The sequence below is a fragment of the Pelodiscus sinensis genome, chromosome 1, assembly GCF_052426305.1.
Source record: "Pelodiscus sinensis isolate ZL-2025 chromosome 1, ASM5242630v1, whole genome shotgun sequence".
In the NCBI taxonomy this organism is placed as follows: domain Eukaryota; kingdom Metazoa; phylum Chordata; order Testudines; family Trionychidae; genus Pelodiscus; species Pelodiscus sinensis.
In genome coordinates, this window is record NC_143052.1 from 119,943,237 (window position 1) to 119,967,406 (window position 24,170).

A 24,170-nucleotide genomic window follows, 5' to 3' on the forward strand; every position below is an offset into this window, starting at 1 on the left:
AGCGTATTCACTTGTCATTCTAGTTATTTTCCACTGTTAAAACACTTCAGGAAATCTTTGTGACATATAACCCACAGGGAAATGGAGGTTATCTGTGTGATTCATCAAGATAACTTCTGTAGAATTTTACAGTTGCCTAAGTAATTTTCTGACAAGGTAAAATCTCGATGTGACTCTGTAGAATTGTACAATGTATATAAAAGTGCAGTTTCCAATTGTAAAGTTTGATTAGTCACTGAAAATCATCTGACTTACAAGTGACTTCCATATCCCCAGGTGACTGAGCTGTTATCTGACATACAGAGATCCAAGACATTAGCAAATATGTCAACTCAGAGTCAGCCAGCTCTCATTCATAGATTCAACGGGATTCCCTTTACAACTAGGTCATCGCCAGATCTTTTAAAATCTTTGGATGCCTTTGATGCTAGAGAAGATGACATCCTTTTGGTTTCCTACCCAAAGTCTGGTAAAGATCTGTTTTAAGCATTCCTTGCAGGGAAACGTAATTGTTTGCTGAATGTTCTAGGTGTTAGCTCATTGGAAAGCCTGCTGCATATGTGAGAGGGTGAAATGGAAAGAGGAAGATGTTTAAGTTCATATTGGAAATGCGGAGCTTTACTGAGGTGTAAAAAGTGGAATTTTAAAATATCAACTATATGTGTATAGTATATTTTGACTTTGTAATTTTAAAGCAGTTGAGCCTGCCTATCAGTTCTCTTTATTACTAGAAATCAAAATAGGCAATTTACTTGCAAGTTAAATCCATACTGTAAAGATGTGGTTAAAGTCTTATTACACTGTTATCATTAATAAGTCAGGACTGTTTAAGTAATTTTATGCTGTTGCTCTGTATATTCATCCTCCCCCCCCACACACACAAAAAATTAAGTCAGTGTTGTTATTGAAAATATGTAAACCAAAGTGTTAGTTCACCAGCTAAGTAGTGGGCATGTAAGTTTTATGATCAAACTTTATGAGGAAAAGTGAGCCATAGCACTACTTTTTAGTTTCTATAAAACTATCTGAATAATGTGCACATTTTCTAAAAAGGTTTGCTTAGTATTAGTGTTACTCAGCATTTTTTCTAAGGGAATTATTTCATTCATCAGCTATAGCTCTAATTCTATGAGCATTTAGACTCATGTGGACTCAACAGAACTGCTTTTATGTGAAAAATTTCTCACACACCTAAGTGTTGCAGGATCAGAGCTTCAGTGTCCTAACAAGTGATCTCCTTTCAAACAAAACTTTTCCTATATCAGTATATTTTTCTAGTAATAAATCCTTTTCTTCTCTCTTACTTTTTTATTCTTAAAAATAATGGTCTTAAGGCACTCACTGGCTTGCAGAAATTGTAATGCAGATTTACACTCCTAAAGTCACCCTCACATCGCCTATTGAGTTTGGAGACATCTCCAGAGTGGAAGAACTGAACAATCTTTCTTCCAAGAGAATCATCCCAACACACTTGGACTACAGCATGTTACCGTCAAATTTTAAGGTCAAGCAATGCAAGGTAAAATATTGCAGCTCTTTCAAATGAAGTATACATTTTATCTGGACTGGATTTAGTCATTTTTAAACACACAGCGCTGCCAGTATCAAGTTACAGTGGCAAATTCCACTCTCAGCCACACCAGTGTAAATCTGGAAAAACTCTCCAGCTTCAGTGGGTTACTCTGAATTTTAACCAAAATAGCATTCCAGTGTTGGTCCTCTATTATTTAAAATTTCATAGTGTAAACTATTAGTTCAATCTGGTTTCTAATATTCCTTATAATCCAGTCTGACCTCCAGCATTATATAGGTGTTAAAATGTCATTCAGTAATTCCTAAATTGCTATTTGTTGGTTGAGCTGGAACATGTTCACATATATATAAGCCTCACTGATGCAGAAAACCTATGACAGAATCATGCAGATTCATAATTGCAAAGCCACTGGATTTTTCAGGTAATGAATTATAGAAGGGACTTCCCAGCAGTTAATCAAAAGCCAATAACTCAACTCTACTTGCATGTCAGTAAACTGGTAGGCTGCGTCTAGATTGGCATGATTTTCTGAAAATGCTTTTAACGGAAAAGTTTTCCATTAAAAGCATTTTCAGAACAGAGAGTCTAGATTGGCACGGATGCTTTTCCGCAAAAGCACTTTTTGCGGAAAAGTGTCCGTGCCAATCTATACGCGCTTTTCCGCAAAAAAGCCCCGATTGACATTTTCGCGATCGGAGTTTTTTTGCAGAAAACAACTCTGAGCTGTCTACACTGGCCCTTTTGCACAAAAGCGTTGTGCAAAAGGGACTTTTGCCTGAACGGAAGCAGAATAGTATTTCCGCAAGAAGCACTGATTTCTTACAGTAAGAAGTCAGTGCTTTTGTGGAAATTCAAGCGGCCTGTGTAGACAGCTGGCAAGTTGAGAAAAACTAGCCAGTCTAGACACAGCCATAATGAATTTAGTATTCTCATATTTTAAAATATAATTACACAACATAGGGCTAACATCTTGCCATCAGATCAGCAGCATAGATTGAGTTCAAGGTGTAAATAAACAATGAAAGGTCTGAAGCATGCCTTCTTCACTTGCATTACAACCTGCCTCACATTGTCTGTCCTGCTAAACACAGTCTGCAGATTACAATGTTCTGAACATTCACAAGATTGGATTGGAAGTAGTCATAGTTATCAAAGTGCCACATTTCCTTATATACTAGCATGGAAATGCACTTGCACTTAGATGTCTTTGAGCATCAGACAAATAATTTGATTTAAAAGATAGAACATATAGGAGCCTGAACACCCTCAAACACATTAGCAGCAAAGAATTTAATGACCACGTAATTAAAAGTTTTTTAAGTATACTTAGTACACTTACATTCTGCATTTAAACCATTTGTTCAGCTCTCAGTGCTATCAATGGATGATGCATATCCAGATGGGGGTAATATATGCCCTTAAACCTGGACTTAAATATCTGTGTTTCATCATAGAATGTCCTACTTTGTGGGACAAAGTGGGCGAGGTAATATATCTTATTGGGCCAATTTCTGTTGGTGAGAGAGACAAGTTTTCTGAAGTTGAAAAAAGATCTTTGTGGGCTCAAGTTTTCTGAGTTCTGTGGGGTTTGAAAGCTTGTCTCTTTCACCAATAGAAGTTGGTCCAGTACAAGATATTACCTCACCCGCCTTGTCTCTAATTCCGAGGAACCCACAACACCATGACTATACTGAACTAATCAGTAGCTCAGTTTTAGTCATAGAAAGATACCAAAAGTGAAAAACATTACAACTTTAAAGCTGTTTTATATAATTTCTGATCAGTGCAATGATTAATGGAGCTAGAGTTACATAATTAAGTGTAAAGGATCCAGGCACATCTGAAAAAAAGCCACACAATGACTAGCCTGCTACCACAGTAACACTTCTTTTAAGTGAGTCACTTTAAAATTAATCTAACAGTGTTTCATCTCTCGTTGCTTATGCATTATCTACTAATATATTTTGACCTATGCCTCCAATTATTCTGTAGAAGTTAGTGTATGGCAAAACACAGGAGTTTGATTTCTATGCAAGATTTGCCTAGTTTTTCCCTGTTTCAGAAATATGACGTTTACTGTAATGTTCGTGATTCTTCAGAATGAACTGCTTGGGAGGACTATGAAATTTTACACATGTAGACTGTATGAAAAAACATTGTTATAGGCAAGGATACCAATTATACAAAAAAAGCGCACAGTTCGGTAAGGGCTAAAACCAAGGTTTCAGCCACAAGTCCAAGTCTTGATAGATCCCTCTCACGCGCACCGCAGAGTTTGCTTTGCCCCCTAGCAATGCTGGAGGCTTCTAGAAATTGAGCTCTGCATCCAAGTTTTGATTTCAAACATGTAACCTTCATACTCATTCAGATGCAGGCTTTGGGTTCAGGCCTAATGCTAGTTGCAACTGTTTCTCATGAAACTGATCATATGCTACTTACATGAGAACAGCAAACAGTAAATGTTTTACACACGGGATTTATTGAGATCCTGTATTGACTTATGAACTAATATAAATGCCATCTCTTGCATATATTCCAGTTCACACACATAGAGGAAACCCATATGCAATTGTGTTCCAGCCAGTAATACTGTATGAGTGGCACCTATACTTCCAGGTTTTACCACTGGTCTGTTAATGTCTGCCAATGCATCAGCTAGTGATTTTCCCCCACTAATACCCTCCTCTACCTTAATGCTGTTTTAACTATAAAGGACATTTGACTATTGGCTGGAAGATGATCACTGAAAGAAGCTTGTCCCATAGCCAGAGGACCTCAGGGAAAAATGTAAAAAAACCTCACACCTATGCAAATGGATCTTCTACAAGAAGGAAGTTATTCTTAATATTCTTATTGTTTTCATTTACAGGCCTTCTACATCATCAGAAACCCAAAAGATATTGCTGTTTCCATGTATCACTACTACAGAGATAATCCAAATCTCCCCACCATAGATTCATGGACTGTTTTCCTTGAGCTGTTCTTAGAGGGAGATGGTAAGGATGAGTGTTATAAATTAGGTTAGAGAGAGAAAAGATAACACATGGTAAAGAAGTGAGAAATATAAATTAGTGAAAAATCCTTATTTACAGGGCATTTACCCTTGTTTACAAATCATCCATATAACCAGATACCAGCCGTATATTTTGTACAAATGGGATCAAAGAAAACAATTTGTTTACTTAACCAGAATAGTTACTATCTCTTCAATGTGGCATTACAGGATTTCTTGTCATTGGAATAGGAAACACCACATGTGCCTCCTTACATGTAATTACTGCCAGGGGTATGTGTTCCTCTTTAATAGCACTATCTGGAATACTGCGTACAGATGTGGTCTCATCTCAAAAAAGATATACTGGCATTAGAAAAGGTTCAGAGAAGGGCAACTAAAATGATTAGGAGTTTGGAACGGGTACCATATGATGAGAGATTAAAGAGACTGGGACTTCTCAGCTTGGAAAAGAGGAGACTAGGGGGGGTATGATAGAGGTCTATAAAATCATGAGTGGTGTGGAGAAAGTGAATAAGGAAAAGTTATTTACTTGTCCCCATAATATAAGAAGTAGGGGCCACCGAATGAAATTAATGGGCAGCAGGTTTAAAACAAATAAAAGGAAGTTCTTCTTCACACATTGAATACAGAAGCATAGCAAAGAGGGTCCGAGGGGGGCAATTGCCCCCGGGTGCTATGCTAGGGGGCGCCGGCCCGGGGTTAAAGAGAGCACATGTTGTGCAGGCTCATCTGGCATGGGCGGTGAGTTCTATGGCTGTCCCCACCCCCGGCCCTGGACCATCCCTGTCGTGCACAGGGTTCAGTTGGCTCCCCCTTGCCTGCACATGCTGCGCATGGCAGGGATGGTCCAGGGCCGGGTATGGGACGGCCATAGAATTCGCCGCCCATGCCAGCGTTCAGTCAGCTCCCAATTGCCTACGCACACTGCGCTGCATTTTCAGGTGACTGGGGAGACACCTGGGCATGACGTGACATCACAGCCTGGGACTTTAAAAGTGTTTGGTGCCGCGTGGTGCCGGCCTAACTTCCAGTTCGGAGTCCGGGGACTTCTGGGGCCTGAGCACAGACTCCGGTCCCGCAAGTGGAAGGCAGAAGGTACGGCAGGGCAGGGCAGGGCAGGGTGAAAACTAGGGGGGAAGTGGTGGGAGAGGAAGGAGCTTGTGTGGAAGGGAGGGGAGAAGAGGGAAGGGGAGGGGCTTGTGAGGAGGTGGAGAGGAGAGAGAAGATACAAATGCCAGGGGGCCAAGTGCAGACAATGAGGGAAAGGGCAGGAGGGGAGGTGTCAGTGGGAGGGGGCACAGGGTGATGCTGCGAGAGGAGAGGATAAAGGCATTAGGGTCTGGATGGGGGAGAGGGAGGTGCTGGGAGAAGGCTTGAAATAAGGGGTGGGCATGAGGAAGGCGGGGATGGAGCAAGGCATGTGTGAGGGCACAGGGGCATGAGGGGAATGGGGGCAGAAAGGGGTGGGGGGAGGGCATCAGAGAAAAAGAAGGCAAAGGGGGCAGGAGCAGTGAGGGAAGGGGGAGGCACCAGGAGGGTGCAGGGCTAAGGGAAGGTGCAGGTGCCAGGAGATTCTGGGGGTGAAGCAGAAGGTCAGACACCTGCAAGGGAGGGACCAGCACCAGAGGAGAGAGGCAGGGCAGGTATGTAGAGGGAGGTGTTAGAAGAGGGGATGAGGAGGGGTAGCTCACCTGATCAGAGTGGGTTTACTGGAGGAGTGGGCACAGGGGGGAGAGAGCAGCTGGTGGAGGAGGACAGGTCGCAGGAAGGCTGAGGGCAGTGAGAAGGGCAGGAGTCAGGACAGCAGAGGAGGGTGAGGAGTTGGGGGGCAGCAGGCACCAGGGGAGATGATGGAGCAAGGAGAGGACACATGGCAGATGAGAGAAAAGGTAAAGGTTTAAAAATATTTATTAATAACTTGGTATGCTGCTCATGGCCAGTTTGTTTGCGCCCCGCGGTGCAGTTTGAGTTTATGTGAAGATCAACACGTGGCCGGCGAGTGGGAGCCAAAACAAAAAAGTAGTCAGTGTAATGATCTTCTCTTGATGTGTTTTAGTAGTTAAATTCTTGGACTGTCATTGCTCATGAAAAGTGCTGTCCATGGGTAGAAATCGGGTAAATATTGCATTTTATTAATATCAGCAGAGCTGACTTAAACGGGGTCTGTGTGTTGTGTAGTCTTGCCTTAATCTTTGTATTCATGCCTGTCAGTGTGAGAGAAGCTATTTGTATATATTTGCTTGCATATGCAACCACACTTAAGTTGAGGCCCTCAGCATGTTCTGTAAGTATCAGTGTTGCCCCTGGGGCTTCCAAAGTTGAGTTGCTCTAGCTCATCCCTGACAGGTGTCTGTCTAACCTGGTCTTAAATATCTCCAGTGATGGAGATTCCGCAATCTCCCTATGCAATTTATTCCAGTGTTTAACCACCCTGACAGGCAGGAAGTTTTTCCTAATGTCCAACCTAAACCTCCCTTGCTGCAATTTAAGCCCATTGCTTCTCATCCTAACCTCAGAGGCCAAGCAGAACAATTTTTCTTCCTCCTTCTTATGATACCCTTTTAGATACTTGAAAGCTACTCTCATGTCCCTTTTCGATCTTCTCTTTTCCAAGGTAAACAAGGCCAATTCCTTCAGCCTTGCCTCATATCTCATGTTCTCTAGACCTTTCATCATTTGTGTTGATCTTCTCTGGACTTTCTCCAGTTTCTCCATGTTTCCTGAAATGTGGCACCCAGAACTGGACATGATACTCCAGCTGGGGCCTAATGTAGATGGCTCAGTTCCTGCCTAGGGGACGTGAGACGGGGCGGGTTAATTTCTAATCCTCCTGTTTATTCTTCTCCTAAGCCAGGAGGGCACAGTAGTTCTGAAGGGGGCTCTGCAGGAAGGCAGCCCACACTGCCCCCTGCCTGAAACCTTGTGCAGGTGTTAAACAGCTGTCCAGCTCACCCTAGAGGTGTCCGCATTTCAGCGTGCCTTGAAGCAACACAGCACCAGCAATGGACAGGAGAATGGCTCCCGGGCATGGCTTGCTCATGTCTGCTTCAGTCCCATTGGATGGGCCTCAGCCTCTTTTCCTCCCCTCCTCCGCTTTGCAATGGGGCTGTAGACTCTGGGGGGAGAGGGGTGGAGGCAGGCAGAGGTGTCTCCCTGCAGCAGATGTAGACATGTCTCTATTAATTATTCTCTCATTGAAGTTTTTAGCTTTGTATTGAGTCCTTTTACATGGAAACTTTGTATTAAGTCTTGGTAGAATAGTCCCTAGGACAAGTGAGGCAGAGACTGTCCCTGTGGGGTGAACGAGGTGGGAATGTGTAAGGCGGAAGATGAGCACCTCTGGGCAGTTACAAAGGTTGGAGAAGGGATGGAAGCCAGATCCAAGATCAATGAGCCCTGGGAAGTGGGCCCATTGAAAGGAGACTGGACCTGTGGATGCTTTGGGGGTCAGCAGCAAGGGCCTGCTTTGGGAAGCCCCCTCTTTGAAGGTGAATGTGGCAGCACTGAGACACCACCCAGAAGCTGGTGCCACAGACACTAACTTCAGATTAATGGGACGGCTCTCACAGATCTTGCATATGCAGAAGATGATAGATCTGCAGGAGGGGGGGCAGTGGCGTAGCAAGGGGGCTGGAGAGGTCAGTTGCCTCTGGGCACCATGCTAGGGAGGCTACAATTTAATCCCATTCTGCTCCCCCCGTTATCCCTTCAGCTCACGGCAGCTGGAGCCTTCTCCCTGCTTCTCTGCTCCGAGCCGGACCCTGCTTCAAGCCTGACCCTCCTCCATCTCCACTGGCGGGTTAGTGCATGCAGGAGCCAGGCCCCTGTAGGGAGTGGGGGAAGAAGCAGTACAAGTTCCCCTCAGCTGTGCCCCAGGTTCGGGGCCGTGCCACATGGCGGTGGAGGAGAGGGGGTGCCAATTTTTGCTGTGAAAGTTAGGACTATAACAGGGTTTAAAAAAGAACTAGATAAATTCATGGAGGTTAAGTCCATAAATGGCTGTTAGCCAGTATGGGTAAGGAATGGTGTCCCCAGCTTGTATGTCAGAGGGTGGAGATGGATGGCAGGAGAGAGCTCGCTTGATCATTACCTGTTCAATTCACTCCTTCTAGGGCACCTGGCATTGGCCACTGTCAGCAGACAGGGTACTGGGCTGGACAGACCTTTGGTCTGACCCAGTATGGCCATTCTTATATTCTATGTTCTATTCTGTAAAGGCCTTACAGAAGTATCACAGAGACATCATGAACTATTGGAGAGCAGTGTATTTTACAGACAGTGTATATTACAGAGCAGTGTATTGTACATTTACATGTAAATGATCTAGTCTGCAGAGCTTTGCTTAGGCCCTGGACCTGGAGTGTGGACTGATTGCTGCACTCTTATAATTCCCACTAACCTCAGTGGCTCTGCTCATGGATCCAGCAAGGTGCCACTATGCAGGAGCCAGGCCTTTCACACATGCTGGGACTGAGGGTGCTGTAGCATTCCCTGACTTGAAGTGATTTCCAATATATGCAGGGGACTGACATGAGGTAAATAGCAGGGAGGCCTCAGGTTTTGACTTCAAACATGCAACCTTCATGATTGTTCAGATGCAGGCTTTGAGTCCAGGCCTAATGCTAGTTGCAACAGTTCTCATGGAACTGATCATATGCTACTGACATGAGAACAGCAAGCATTAAATGTTTTACATATGGGATTTATTGAGATCCTGTATTGACTCATGAACATATACGAAGGCCATCTATTGCATATATTCCAGTTCACACATGTATAGGAAACCCATATACAATTGTGTGCCTGCCACTAATATTATCTGAGCATCTTGAACTAGCTGCTTTAACAACGAGGAATCCTGTGGCACCTTAGGGTATGTCTACACTACAAAGTTAATTCGAACTAACAGATGTTAGTTCGAATTAACTTTGATAGGCACTACACACGCGAACCGCTAGTTCGAACTTAATTCAAACTAGCGGAGCGCTTAATTCGAACTAGGTAAACCTCATTCCACAAGGACTAATGCCTAGTTCGAATTAACTAGTTCGAATTAAGGGCTGTGTAGCCACTTAATTCAAACTAGTGGGAGGCTAGCCCTCCCCAGCTTTCCCTGGTGGCCACTCTGGGCACCCCCAGGGAAACTCGTATGCCCCCCTCCTGGCCCCGGAGACCTTAAAGGTGCACGGGCTGGCTATGGTGCCCGTGCCAGGTGCAAGCCTGCCAGCCCCAGCCAGCAGACCCTGCACCTGGCATGGCTCGAGCCAGCCACCCGCTGCCACCCAGCCCTCCGCCTCTTCCCAGGACCAGACTGGCAGCTCCCGGGAGCCTACCCAGGTCCGCAAGAGGTGGGCGCCCGCCTGGGCTAGTGCAGACATCGTGGACCTCATCCACAACCTCCGCACTAGGCATAGGAAAGTGGCTGTCTAGGGCAGGATAGCTGCCAGCCTGGCCATCCAGGAGCAGGTTTGCATGAAAATCAGGGTGGTCCAGTGAGACCCCCTGAGCCCTGAGCTTAGAATGGCCGTACTGGGTCAGACCAAAGGTCCATCTAGCCCAGTAGCCTGTCTGTCGACAGCGGCCATCACTAGGTACTCTGGAGGGGATGGACCGAAGACAATGACCAAGCTGTTTGTCTCATGCCATCCATCTCCAGCCTTCCACAGAGGCCAGGGACACCATTTCTACTCCCTGGCTAATACCATTCCATGGACCCAACCTCCATGACTTTAACTCACTTCTCTTTAAACTCTGTTCTAGTTCTAACCTTCACAGCCTCCTGCAGCAAGGAGTTCCACAGGTTGACTATTTGCTTTGTGAAGAAGAACTTTCTGTTGTTAGTTTGAAGCCCGCTACCCATTCATTTCATTTGGTGTCCTCTAGTCCTTCTATTATGGGAACTAATGAAGAACTTTTCTGTATGCACCCTCTCCACACCACTCATGCTTTTATAGACCTCTATCATATCCCCACTCCGTCTCCTCTCTTCTAAGCTGAAAAGTCCCAGTCTCTTTAGCCTCTCTTCATATGGGACCTGTTCCAAACCCCTGATCATTTTAGTTGCCCTCCCCTCTCCCAGCCTCTCTCTTCCCCTCTCCCACCTCCTTTTCCCAGTCTCCCCGAGTTTTGTTCAATAAAGAGAGTTTCTATTTTATCACCACACGTGTCCTTTATTTTTTACATCAGGAAGGGGTGTATGGGGTGTTCAGGGAGGGGTAGCACCTCTGATGTACGGGCATGTCGTGTCCTTTTAGGGCTGCTCGTCCACCTTTGGTCCCCACTTGTCACTCAACTCTCACCTGTGGCTCCTAGTAGCTGTAGCATGTGCAGTGGCCACACCCCGGGCAACAGCTTCGACAGGCTGGCTAAACCAGGTTGAGAGTAGCTGTCGGGTCATCGACCTTCGGTGAGATAGGGACTTGTCTATCCCGAGCATGTGAAGACAGACTCCGGCGGATCGAGCGGATGAGACCTACTAGAATAGGATCAACGGTCATGAAGGTGGTTTCTGCAAGCAATGTGGTACGCTAAGAGCACGGCAAGACATGAAAGATGCCCTGGTCAACCACTGCGCCCAGCCCATCTCCAACCGTCTCGACGTTAGTCCTGCCATTGGAGTAAGATGGAATCTGGGAAGAGAGAGTGAGGCTGACTATGCGCACCTCTCCCTCACTTTAATCCAATTCACGCGCAAGTCTTGACATCTCGACATCTCCTAAGTCCTGTGGCGACGGGCGAGCGACGAAGCAGCAGGTGTGGATACACTGGGAGCTGTAGCCGCGGACCTGCACACAGGCGGCTCAGGTCTAATGGTCGTCTTCTTGCTGGTGGAAGCAACAGCTGGATTCGGCGTCTACCTGAGTGACTGAGCAGCCCTCTTTAGGATTGTACTGCTCACCTCCGTAGTAAGAGGAAGGGGCTAGGAAAGGTGCCCTAAACATTGTTTGCTTCATAGAACCCTGGTCAGCTTACCGCGGCTGGAGGGGATCCCATCTCATGCGGTCGAACAATAAAATTTCGAACAAAATGCAAGGTGACACCACTCACTATTGGCACATGGAACGTACGCACGCTTCAGGACAACCCTTCAGCAGACCGACCAGAAAGAAGAACAGCCCTGGTCGCCAGAGAGCTCACAAGATTCAACATCGATATTGCGGCACTGTGTGAAACTCGTCTAGCAAATGAAGGTCAGCTCATGGAAACAGGAGGTGGTTACACATTCTTCTGGCGTGGACGCAGCAGTGACGAACGTCGTGAATCTGGAGTTGGCTTTGCGGTTAAGAATCATCTTGTCCGCAAACTTGCCAGTCTTCCCAAGGGCGTGAATGACCGACTCATGACACTGCATCTTCCACTACCGAGAGGAAAGCAAGCCACACTGATCAGCGCTTACGCGCCCACAATGACGAATCCGGATGAAGTAAAGGACAAGTTTTATGAAGATCTCGATGCCCTACTCTCATCCGTGAAGCGCACTGACAGGCTGATTCTACTTGGCGATTTCAACGCGAGAGTAGGATCTGATCACACTGCCTGGGATGGCGTCATTGGAAAAAATGGAATTGGTAAATGTAACAGCAATGGCCTACTATTACTGAAGACATGTGCGGCTCATGATTTGATCATCACCAATACCATCTTCCGCCTGCCCGCTCGCAAAAAGACGTCCTGGATGCACCCACGCTCTAAGCACTGGCATCTCATTGATTATGTCATTGTGCGGAGGAAAGACAGACAGGATGTAAGGGTGACCAAGGCCATGCCGAGTGCTGACTGTTGGACTGACCACAGACTTATCATCTCCAAATTAAGCTTTCACATCAAGCCAAAGAGACGTCCGCAGGGAAACAAAGCTGTGATGAAAAAGATCAATGTCAGTAGACTGAGGAACCCCAACACAGCAACTTTACTAGTAGAAGATCTTGGCAACCAACTTTTAGAGCTGCAATTAGAGGAAAATGCTGAGAAGGACTGGGAACGCTTCCGGGATATTGTGCACTCTTCTGCACTAAAGGTTCTTGGACCCTCACACAGGAAACAGCAGGACTGGTTTGATGAAAACGATGAAGAGATCAAGGCCATACTTGCTGAAAAGCATCGCCTTCACCGTGCTCACCAGAATGACCCATCGTCAACAGCTAAGAAAAATGCCTTCAACAACATTCGCAGGATCGTACAGAACAAGCTTCGTAAGATGCAGGACTCCTGGTTGAGTGCCAAAACAGATGAAATCCAGAAGTTTTCTGATAGAAACGATGCCAAACGGTTCTACGAAGCCCTTAGATCCTTATATGGACCTCAGCCCTCAGGGAGTTTCCCTCTACTGGACTCAGATGGTGCAACTCTCATTACTGAGAAGGCTCTGATTTTACAGCGTTGGGCTGAGCACTTCCAATCCGTACTGAACCGCCCATCTTCCATCAATAACGAGGCGATTGATAGAATGCCCCAGGCGGATATCAACCACAGCCTGGATGTCTCACCATCAGAGACTGAAACCTTACAGGCCATCAGCCAGCTGTCCAGTGGCAAGGCCCCAGGATCTGATGCGATTCCAGCGGAAGTCTATAAGGGTGGTGGTGCAGTGCTTGTCAACAAACTCACTCAGCTGTTCCAGTCCTTCTGGAATCAAGGATCTATTCCTCAGGAACTGAAAGACGCGTCTATCGTACACCTCTACAAGAGGAAAGGAAATCGACAAGTTTGCGATAATCATAGAGGAATATCACTGCTTTCCATCGCAGGTAAGATCCTTGCACGAGTGTTGCTGAATCGTCTGATTAACCACCTGGAACAGGGTTTATTACCCGAGACACAGTGCGGCTTCCGCAAAGAGCGTGGCACGGTGGATATGATCTTTGCAGCCCGACAGCTTCACGAGAAGTGTCAAGAGCAGAATCGTGAACTGTACACCACCTTCGTGGATCTCACCAAGGCTTTTGACACTGTCAGTCGCGAAGGTCTGTGGCGCATCATGTCGAAGTTTGGGTGCCCTGACAGATTCATCTTGATGGTACGTCAGTTCCACGACGGCATGACGGCTCGTGTTCTGGATGATGGAGAAGCTTCAGAGGCCTTTCCCAACACAAACGGCGTCAAGCAAGGGTGTGTGCTGGCACCGACCCTGTTCAGCATAATGTTTTCAGCCATGCTGTCAGACGCCTTTCAGAACAGTTCCCTGGGAATCAGACTGAGATACAGGACCGATGGGAAACTGTTTAACCTGCGAAGACTCCAGGCTGTCACCAAGATAAAGAAGACTGTGTTACGAGATCTCCTTTTTGCTGATGACTGCGCCCTGAATGCTGGATCAGAGCAGGAAATGCAAGCCAGCATGGACAACTTCGGCCTTCTCATCAACACAAAGAAAACCGAAGTGATGCACCAGCCAGCTCCAAAAGCTCAGCATCAAGTGCCCACCATCACAGTGAAGGGACAAAAGCTGCAAGCAGTGGACCAATTTACATATCTTGGCAGCACCCTCTCCCGCTCAGTGACAATTGACATCGAGATCAACTGCAGAGTCGCCAAGGCAAGCTCTGCATTCGGCAGACTGTTGACCAAAGTGTGGGACCGCCGTGGAATAAGTCTTGCTACAAAGCTTAAAGTCTATCGAGCAGTAGTGTTAACTACCCTGATGTACGCCAGTGAGACTTGGACTGTATACAGGAGGCACGCTAGGCAACTGAACCACTTCCACACGATTTGCCTCCGCAGACTTCTGAGGATCCGGTGGCAGGATAAGGTGCCAGACACAGAAGTCCTTTCTAGAGCAGGTCTGCCGTCAGTTTACACCCTGCTGATGAAAGCTCAGACACGCTGGGCAGGCCATGTTGCAAGGATGCCAGATCATCGCATCCCTAAACAGCTCTTCTATGGTGAGCTGTTTCAAGGGAAGCGATCGCACGGGGGACAAAAGAAGCGATACAAAGATACGCTTAAAGCCTCTCTCAAGTCCCTGGATATTGACACCACCTCCTGGGAGACCCTGGCACAAGACCGATCAACATGGCACACGCTGATCTATCAAGGCTGTCAAACATCTGAAGCCAGAAGGACAACCATAGCACAAGAGAAGCGAGCACTCCGTAAAGCCAGAGTTGCAAAAGCTGCAACAGTGGTGCCCACACATGTCTGCCCGACATGTGGTAGAACATTCCGTGCCCGTATCGGCCTTATCAGCCATTTGCGGACACACCATGAACAGTCCATAACCTGTTAGATGTCAAGGTCCTCTTCGAATACGATGGACGAACAACAACAACATCAGGAAGGGGGGCTAGGGAGGGGTAAGTGGAAGGAGTGAGGGAGGGATGGGGTACGAGTCCCTGATGGGGAGGACAGGGCTGGTTCTGCGGGCTCCTCGGGATGGAAGCTCTCCTGAAGCCCCTTGATTGACCCCCCCCTCCGGATGGCAGCCTGCGGCAAGTGCAGCTGGGCTGATGGCCGAGTGCTGTGATGTGCTGAGTGTGGGCACTCAGGGCACTCCAAGCCAGGACTGCTTCGCAAGCGGGGAACCCCTGAGAACTGTCTGTCTGGGGTGGGGGTCGGGTCCCTTTAAGCACAGCCCTCGGCTAGCCTGAGACAGCAGCTCCATGCTCTAAGTCCTAATCCGATGCCCTGCCGACACTGCTTCCGGCCATCCTTAACCCCGGTTCAGGGTCCACTCAGTGTGGACATGCTAGTTCGAATTAGCAAACCACTAATTTGAACTAGTTTTTAAGTCTAGATGCGCTAATTCGAATTAGCTTAGTTCGAATTAACTAATTTGAACTAAGTTAGTTCGAATTGGTGCTGTAGTGTAGATGTACCCTCATAGACTAACAGATTTATTGGAGCATTAGCTTTGATAGGCAAAGATCCACTTTTTCACACGAAGTTGGTCTTTACCTACGAAAGCTTATGCTCCAATAAATCTGTTAGTCTATAAGGTGCCACAGGACTTCTCATTGTTTATGGAGTTTCTGACTAACACAGCTACTCCTCTGATACTAGCTTCTTTAACTTTATTCAGCTTCCCCTTCAGGTTTCGGGTTACAAAAAAAATCTGGAGAGACAGTTAATCAACTCTTTTTGCACCACATGGCAAAGAAAGGATCTATCATTAACCTGACCTGAAGGTATCGATGTCTCCCTGACATTGCAATCAGCTAATAAGGTCATTTGCAACAGGACTCTACATTTTAGACATAGGAAAGAAGACAGCCACCAGCAGCTACCAGCACCTCCACTATAAAAAGTGTTCCAGCACTCTTGGACATTAGATTATATTCATCACAACCCTTCACATTGGCCCTCCATACAGACAAGTCAATAGCCCATAGGTAATAAACTCAGAGCTGGCATTAGCATTTTTTCCCCATGCTTTAAACTCATATTGCCCTCAACCTTTTCCCAAACAACTTACTGACTCTTGTTCCAGCCACAAAAACAAGCAAATTGACCTGCTGATTCTTATCCCCACTCTGCACTAAAGTAAATTAACACTGTCCCAGCTTTTACAAAAACATAGGGTAGCCATCTGTGCCCTCCAAACGGGGCTGTCCCTGTTGATTTGATAGAAAAAAATGTTTTATCCCTGTTTTTGCAACCCCCAGAAGACTAGCCACAGCTAAGTTTGGATGTCCAGCTTCCCCTTTAGGTTTAGGATTAAAAAAAAATCTGGAGATAGTTAATCTACTCTTTTTACACCAAATGGCAAAGAAAGGATCTAACACACAACATCTGACCTGAAGGTATTGATGTCCCTCTGACTTGCAATCAGCTTATAAGGTAATTTGCAACAGGACTCTACATTTTAGGGAGAAAAAGTAATGATAGCCTGCCTTTTTAAAGTAGTGTGTATTCTTCTGAGCATGCTCAACAGAGTTTTCCCTAGTTCTGAAAGCAGAGCAGAAAAGAATAGTGTGTTTGATAGCTCAGAGAGCATATAAAGCACGTTTCCCTTAAGTGAGCTGGATGAAGTAAGGTGGATATTATTCTGAACCCTCTAACTGTCAATCCTATTTATGCTTTACAAAGTGTTATTATTGTACCTTTGTTTTTCATTGATCAGTGTGGTTTTTTATTGTTTTGCACACATGACCTTTACTTTTTGTCTTTGGCCGGATCCAAACAAAGGTTATATTTGTAAGCCTTGACCTACTGCAGTGTTCATCACCTCCACAGACTCTGCCCCATCCTGTGACAGGGCTGTTATCTTGAGCTGCCAGGTTTCAAACCCCAAGGACATGCAGGAGTATTATATGAGCAGCAGCTTTGATCCTGATGTAGCAGTTAAGATTGTGCTGGTGGTGCTGTTCCCATTGTCCAGCCCCGTTTTCAGTGTTTTATTACTCAAAAAGTTTGTTTCTGCAGGATATGTGCTACCCAAGAAGCTGTACAGCAACAAACAGCTGTAGGAAATTCAAAAGAAAAACAAAATGCTACTGATATGGGGCCTGATGCTTGTGCTGCCTAGGCTGGATCCTGCACTGCAGAAGCAAATGTGGGCACTTGTTAATGGCAGCAAAATTGTCCCCACTGCTCACAAGCCCCATGGGAATAACCAATCATAGATTTTTAAGGTCAGAAGTGAACGGTGTGTTCCCTAGTCTAATCCTCCTATTTTACATAGGCCATAGAAATTCATTCATCACCACCAGCAGCAGTAGAGACACCAAAGTGAGTAAAGATTGCAATATTGCCAACCTCAAGTGCTCAGACATCATGGATATGGCCCCTCAGAACCAAGAGATTGGGTTAGAAATCGTATGGTTTTTTTAATAATAAATATTGGATTTTTCTTTTTTGTGGTTTTGGAACTCTTTAGAATGTTCTCACTTGACATGTTCAATCTTTTCTTTATCATTAGAAAGGCCAGAAACTTACTTCTTTTGGGAGAGGGGTGGGGGGAGAGCTAAGGTTCTCTAGCAATTTCTTGATTCCAAAGAGTTGTGGTACAATTTAAGAAAAACAACAAATATCATGAGACTCATTATAAAGTCACAGGAACTGGCAACACTGTGGCTAAGTACCAGTTTGGGAACTAATCATCTTCAGTCTACCTCACTTTCCCCTGATACTTTAAATTCATATGGTATTCTTCACTTTCATACCTAAAATATTTGAAACATTGCTCTGCACTTATTAACAGCTGCTGTGTTTCACTCCAGAGCAGGCTGCATTTTGTGCTGAAGTGTTTACTATCTTCCCAAATTATGGCACTAATATTGCAAATGTTTATGCACATGCTTTACTTTTGTAAACATAATGCCATATATTTCAGTGAGACTACTCACATTTCCTTGTGGCTGGATTCAGTGTTTGGCTTCAAATCCATTTCTCAAAAGAACACCAGAATTCTACAAACAGAAGCTCACAAAAAAAAAAAAAAAAAAAAAAAAAAAAGTTAAAATACCTTGTGCATTCAATTTGATCCAGTAAGCAGAAGGAATTGAACCAGTCAGGGGAATGCACTCTCATTGCATAGCAGGAAGAGAGCATTTCTTTTTAGTGTATACAATATAGTTGGACAAAAAAAAATCTATGAAGTTTATATAAATCCCATTTTGTTTTTCTCACAGTTGTCTGTGGATCCTGGTTTGATCATTTCTTAAGCTGGGAAGAACATAAAAATGACAGAAACATCTTATTTTTATTCTATGAAGACATGAAGAAGGTAAATGTATTTCCATATTATGCAGTAAAAAACAAAACAAAACAAAACAAAAAATAACAAAACAAAGCCATTGTAAGACCACATCACTGAAAATTAAAGAGCAAATGAAAACTTGTATAGTGCTTATCTTTGAAAGGGTTACACAAATATTAGCTACTTCATTTTCATAACACGAGGTAGGTAGTAAATCCTATTTTCACATATTGAGACACTGAGGCACAGAGAGGTAAAATGACTTGCACAAAGCCATAGATAAAATCAGTGTCAAAAGAAGGATTAACATTCAGAAGTTAATGATTCAGAACCTATGATTCTAGGTTGTCTCAACAGGTGTGTTGTAAGCAAAACTCGTGAAGTCATTCTGCCGCTCTACTCTGCACTAGTTAGGCCTCAGCTGGAGTACTGTGTCCAGTTCTGGATGCCACATTTCAAGAAAGATGTGGAGAAATTGGAAAGGGTACAGAGAAGAGCGACAAGAATGATTAAAGGTTTAGAGAACATGACCTATGAAGCCAGGCTTCATGAACTGGGCTTGTTTAGTTTGGAAAAACGAAGATTAAGGGGGGACATGATAGCGGTTTTCAAATATCTAAAAGGGTGTCACAAGGAGGAAGGAGAAAATTTGTTCCTCTTGGTTTCTGAGGACAGGACAAGGAGTAATGGGCTTAAAGTGCAGCAGGGGAGGTTTAGATTGGACATTAGGAAAAAATTCCTAACTGTCAGGGTGGTCAAATATTGGAATAAATTGCCAAGGGAGGTGGTGGAATCTCCCTCTCTGGAGATATTTAAGAACAGGTTAGATAGACATCTGTCAGGGATGGTGTAGACAGAGCTTGGTCCTGCCTTGAGGGCGGGGGGCTGGACTCGATGACCTCTCGAGGTCCCTTCCAGACCTATTATTCTATGATTCTATGATTCTAAGTCCACACCTCTCTTTCCTGTGCACAGTCAGCTAGATCATGCTGCCAGGCAGAGAAAAAGCCTCTTGTTCCAGGCTCTTCTGTTGCTGGCTATGGAACTGAAGTGGGAGACTATGGGAGCCATAAGCAACTTGGTGCTTCTAGTTACACAGAAAGAATTTTCAAAAGCACTTCAGTGATTTCGGAGCACATGTCCCATTTGGAGCCTATGAAACTAGAACCAAATAGGGATGGTCAATTTTTTCCATTATAACTATTTTTCCACAAATAAATGGGATTTTGACTTTTTTGTGGGAAATGTCCACTTGCTTCAAGAATTTCAAGTTTTAAAAGAAAAGAAAAAGCCAAGACAATAAACTTTATCCAGTTTTTGATGTTTTGATGAGAAGTCACACTGAAAATTTCTACAAAAATGTATTTTTCATCTTTGGCAATATTTTTCTTGGGGGATGGAGGAGAAATAAAAATCCAGTCTGTTGTAGCTCCTAAATTTCTTCCAAAATTTTCACCCTCAAACTCCAGTTCAACTAGGTACTCCAAGTATACACCTAACTTTAAGTACATTAATATTCCAATGGAAGGCAATGAGAATGGTGAAAGTTAGAGAAATGCTTAACTGTCTTGATGAACTGATACCAAAACTGACCATGCAACTTTTAAAAATATATGTAAATAAGAACATACATACACTGAACCTGATTCTCTTCTTACTTATATCATTTGCACACACATGAGACTCTATTATCTTCAATAGAATTACTCCTGATTTACACAGGTGCAAGTAAGAGATGAATCAGGCCTCCCGTCTAGATACTGTGTGTGCACACCAGGGTGACAGCTTTCCTTGAACAGTGTCATTCGGAAGGAAAAATATTTGGTGTTTGATTTAGAAATAAAACCTGTTGTACTGCTTAGAAAACAAACAATTTACTTTTCAAAAATTTCAGGATCTTCCTAAGGTTGTGAGGCAGATGAGTGTATTTCTGGGAGTAAACATCAGTGACAGTGAAATCAGAAAGATTTGTGAGAAGTCATCATTCACTGAGATGAAAAGCAACATAGAAAAAGAAAACAGTGACCCAAATCACACCGTTTGTGCACTCACATCCAACAGGAAACTGATATTCCGAAAAGGTACGTTGGTGGGAAGTGACCTAACTGAAGAACATATAGGGCCTGATACAAATCTCATTGAGGACATTAAGAGCAGGTCTACACTCACCACGCCAGAGATCGACGTTTGGCATTCGATTTAGCGGGTTCGATTTAGAGCCATAAATCAAACACTGAGTGCAGCTATAGTTAGCGCCTGTACTCCTCACAGTTGCAAGAAATAAGAGAAGCTGATAGGATTGTTTGCTCCTTTCGGCCTCCCGCTGTGTGGACGCAGCCAAGCTTGTTTTAAGGTAAGCCAACTCCAGTTATGTATTCTACACAGCTGGAGTTGCGTAGCATACTCCAACCTTCCAGGTCTAGTGTAGACCTGGCTTGTAGGTATGTATATAATGACTTGTTGAGCTTTGGATCATGTCCTCAGAGTGAGGAAAGAATTCTCTTTGAATCCAGTTCTAGTCTGCTTTCTTTTCAGCTTCTTTGATTGGGAATGAATGGCCACACTAGATACAGGGAAGCCTCTATAGTCAACGTTAACATTGTTTCACATGAGCATTTAGAACAGAACGGAAAGATTCATGCGCTTAACTATCTCTTTCTTTATCTAAATTGTTTTACCTCTGTCCTTCACAAACACTAAAGTGTACCCTTATTACTGCATAGCAAGGTCACTCTGTTTATGAGGAATCACAAACACATTCCTTTTGAGAAAGGTTGCAATTAGTGTTTATTTTGTATATTCCCTGTTGTCTTATTGACGTATATATGCTAAAAAAATATGCTGACAATACAAATGGATGAGTGAGAATCCATTAATAGTGTAAAGAGATGAATTACCTTAAACCCCTCATACAATTCTAAATCTAGGATCAAATTTTCAAAAGCACTAAAGAGATATAGAGTCCCATGTCATTTATGCACTCAAATTTTATCTTTGGTCATTTTAAATAAAAGTACAGCCAGGTGAGAAATTTTTCCTGTCCTTTGAAAAATGTTAAGTCATTTTGAACCAGAAATAAATTAAATGAAAAAAAATTCCATTACACATTTCTTGATCAGCTTAATTTAAAAGTTCCAGCTTCTATATCTACCCTGAATCTGTTAGCCCATTCCTGTGAATTTATAGTTGCATTTTCTTACTTTTGTGAATATTTTCCCCCGTTTTTGAGGATGCAAAGAAAGAGAAAATTGTGAACACTTCGCTGGGGGGAGAGGAAGAGGGAGAGGAAAGTTGGTCAAAAAGCCTCAAGGGGACAGCACTCTCAGGTCTTTCCAGTGAGTAGGAGGGTGTGATGGCTCAGCTGAGACTGGTTTACGGTCTAGGTAGGCAGTATAAGGCCTGGAGGATTATAAGCAGGCTAGGTGACCAGGAGCTTTGAATCCCACTAAAAGCACAGGCCTGGCTTGCTATTGTATAGTCAGAAGTCGGGGTCTTTTAGCTGGTGAAGTATGTATGTGTGGTTTCTAAGAGGCAAAAGTAGTTCAGTGTGTTCTTCTTCCAGTTTCTCCACTCAGCATTGCCAACCCCGAGCATTCAAAAATTATGAGTCAAGTCTCTGAAAGGAACAAGAGTAGTTTAAAAATAATAAGATTTTTTTAAAAAGCCAGTGCATTTTGGATTAATTTTAGTGCCTTGGGTGATGTTTCTGTGTCTATATGGGGCACCTAGATCATATTTTCAAGCTTTGCTCTGCAATCATGAAGGTAAGAAATGTAGCTTGAAATGAAAGTTGAGATGCCCCCATATTGCATGCCTCCCAAAACTAGCATTTAGAAAAACACAGCTATTATGAGAGCTGACAATGCCAAATGCTGGTCCTGCCTCTCTTTTACTCCTACTCAGTCCTTGACATGATTATTTCCACTGCATTATACATATGCATGGAAATGTGGACGATGGCCCATAGAAAAACCAGTTTTGCAGGTAAGTCACTTTAAACTGGAAATTAGGTGGTGAGAGCGAGATAAATTAGTCTGAAGATATAAAGGTTAATATGATATAGCAGCTGATAAGCCAGCCTCTTTCCACCAGGAACCTCATCTGAACTCTAAATGTTACTCATTTTCATGACCTTTATGCTAGGACACGGGAGCAAAATAATAATAATAATAATAATAAAACAGCATGTGCAAATTTTTGCACTAATGAAGCCAGACTGTTTCAGAGCACACAGACAATTATTCTCTGTCCAATGGCAAGGCAGCCTTGGCTATTCATTCCCCATTTTTGTTCTCCCAGGAGCTGTTGGTGACTGGAAAAACCACTTCACTCCAAAAGAAAACAAAACATTTGAGGAAATGTTTAATAAGAAAATGAAACTGAGTGAACTGGCAAAATGTATCACATATGAATGCTGATAGCGAATGAAGAGTGATAGTCCGCTGGCAATTGAGCAGAAATATGAGATGTGTTAATATTGTATTAAAACAATGTACTTTTAAAGTTACTTTATTTGAAAAACAGATCTTGTCTGGTGTTTTCTAATAAAATACTAGGAGACAATCAGTTTACAGTATGACGGGTAAGATCATAAGGATTGTGCATAACTATGTTTAGGAACAGTACCGACGGCACACCAGAAAATTCTCAGGAACATTTATGTAAAAATTTAGTTTAGAAATATGTCAGTGAAATTATGTTTAATTTTTTTTGACTGTGTGTAAAAAAAGGAGAATCCCAAACTGTAGATATAAGAGTTATAAATTGTTAATTGTTAGAAATGGTCCCAAGGCCCTTGGAATTTTTAAAACCAGGTCTGGACATAAACACATCCTAATACCTTTTAAACAAAACAAAAGCCTGTTGATGAATTAGCAATGAAAAGTGGTGGGTAGTTTAAAAGTGCTAGGTTTCAGATTCAAATTTCCATGTCCAAACCTATTTGTAAATACCACTGCTTTAGATGTGTCTATTGTAGAAAGTTTCAAAAATGTAGTTCTTGAAAATAATTTATTCTGAATGTAGTGAACAATGTCAAAGATTGTGTCATAAATGCAAGTCAGATGTATGGCAATTTGTATATTTACATAACTTTAAAATGTTTTCTGTTATCTCACTTATGAAAAATGTTTTATTCCATTCTGTTAATTTATAAACTTTGTGCACTAGAACTCAGCAGTTCTTTCTGTGTGAATAAATCATTGAACAGTGACAAAGTAAATATGGAATATTTTATTCCCCCTGAAACTCTTTTTCCATGAGTTAACTGTGAACCTCCAAGTACATTGAACCACCCTGAGGAAAAAGAACAGTTTTTTCTTGGGATTCATTCTATTATTGCTTTTCTGACCTCAGCTTTATGACTGTTTGCTTTAGCTGATATGCTAAGTCTTAGTCCAAAGTCTTGAAAAGTGTCTGACTAACACAATCACTTACCTGTGCAACTATATTTTAAGTTCCTAAATTACTTCAATTTTACTTATGTACTGTAACAGGCATAGTTAATACGCAATGATTGGCATATTTCAAATAGCCTTGTTTCTCCCCTCCAGTTATAGCTCTTATAATTCCAATATCAATACAAGAGGTACCAATAACCTTACAATAGGTTGTCTTGGGTCTTCATTGTTTTTCCATCCAGTGTGCTTCATTAATATTAATATTTTGAAATTATGTTTGTGTGGTACTCTGTCGGTGTCAGTTTTGATGGACATAGGGTTGCTATGTTATTATAGGTACATCTGGACTAAAAGCTTCTTTTGAAAGAGATCATGTAGACAGTCCCCAGTCTTTCAAAAAAGAAAGACGCTTTTTCAAAAGAGAGCGCCCAGGCAAACTAGATGCTCTCTTTCGAAAAAGCCCTGTTTGCAGTCAAGAATGCCTTTTTTTGAAAAAGCCCTTTCGAAAAAAGGCATTCTTCCTCGTAAAAGTAGGTTTACTGCTGTTGAAAAAACTGCTGTGTTCTTTCGATTTAATTTCAAAAG

General features: G+C 43.4%; 1 protein-coding gene across 1 annotated transcript; it reads left to right on the forward strand.

Moving 5' to 3' along the window:
* Positions 1-324: 324 nt before the first annotated feature.
* Positions 325-22,874, forward strand: LOC102462591 (sulfotransferase 6B1-like). Its single transcript, XM_006121302.5, has 6 exons — positions 325-469; positions 1,335-1,519; positions 4,404-4,530; positions 18,119-18,213; positions 20,081-20,267; positions 22,486-22,874. Exons 1-6 carry the CDS (start codon positions 325-327, stop codon positions 22,602-22,604), a joined length of 858 nt encoding a protein of 285 aa, XP_006121364.1. The 3' UTR covers positions 22,605-22,874.
* The last annotated feature ends 1,296 nt before the right edge of the window (positions 22,875-24,170 follow it).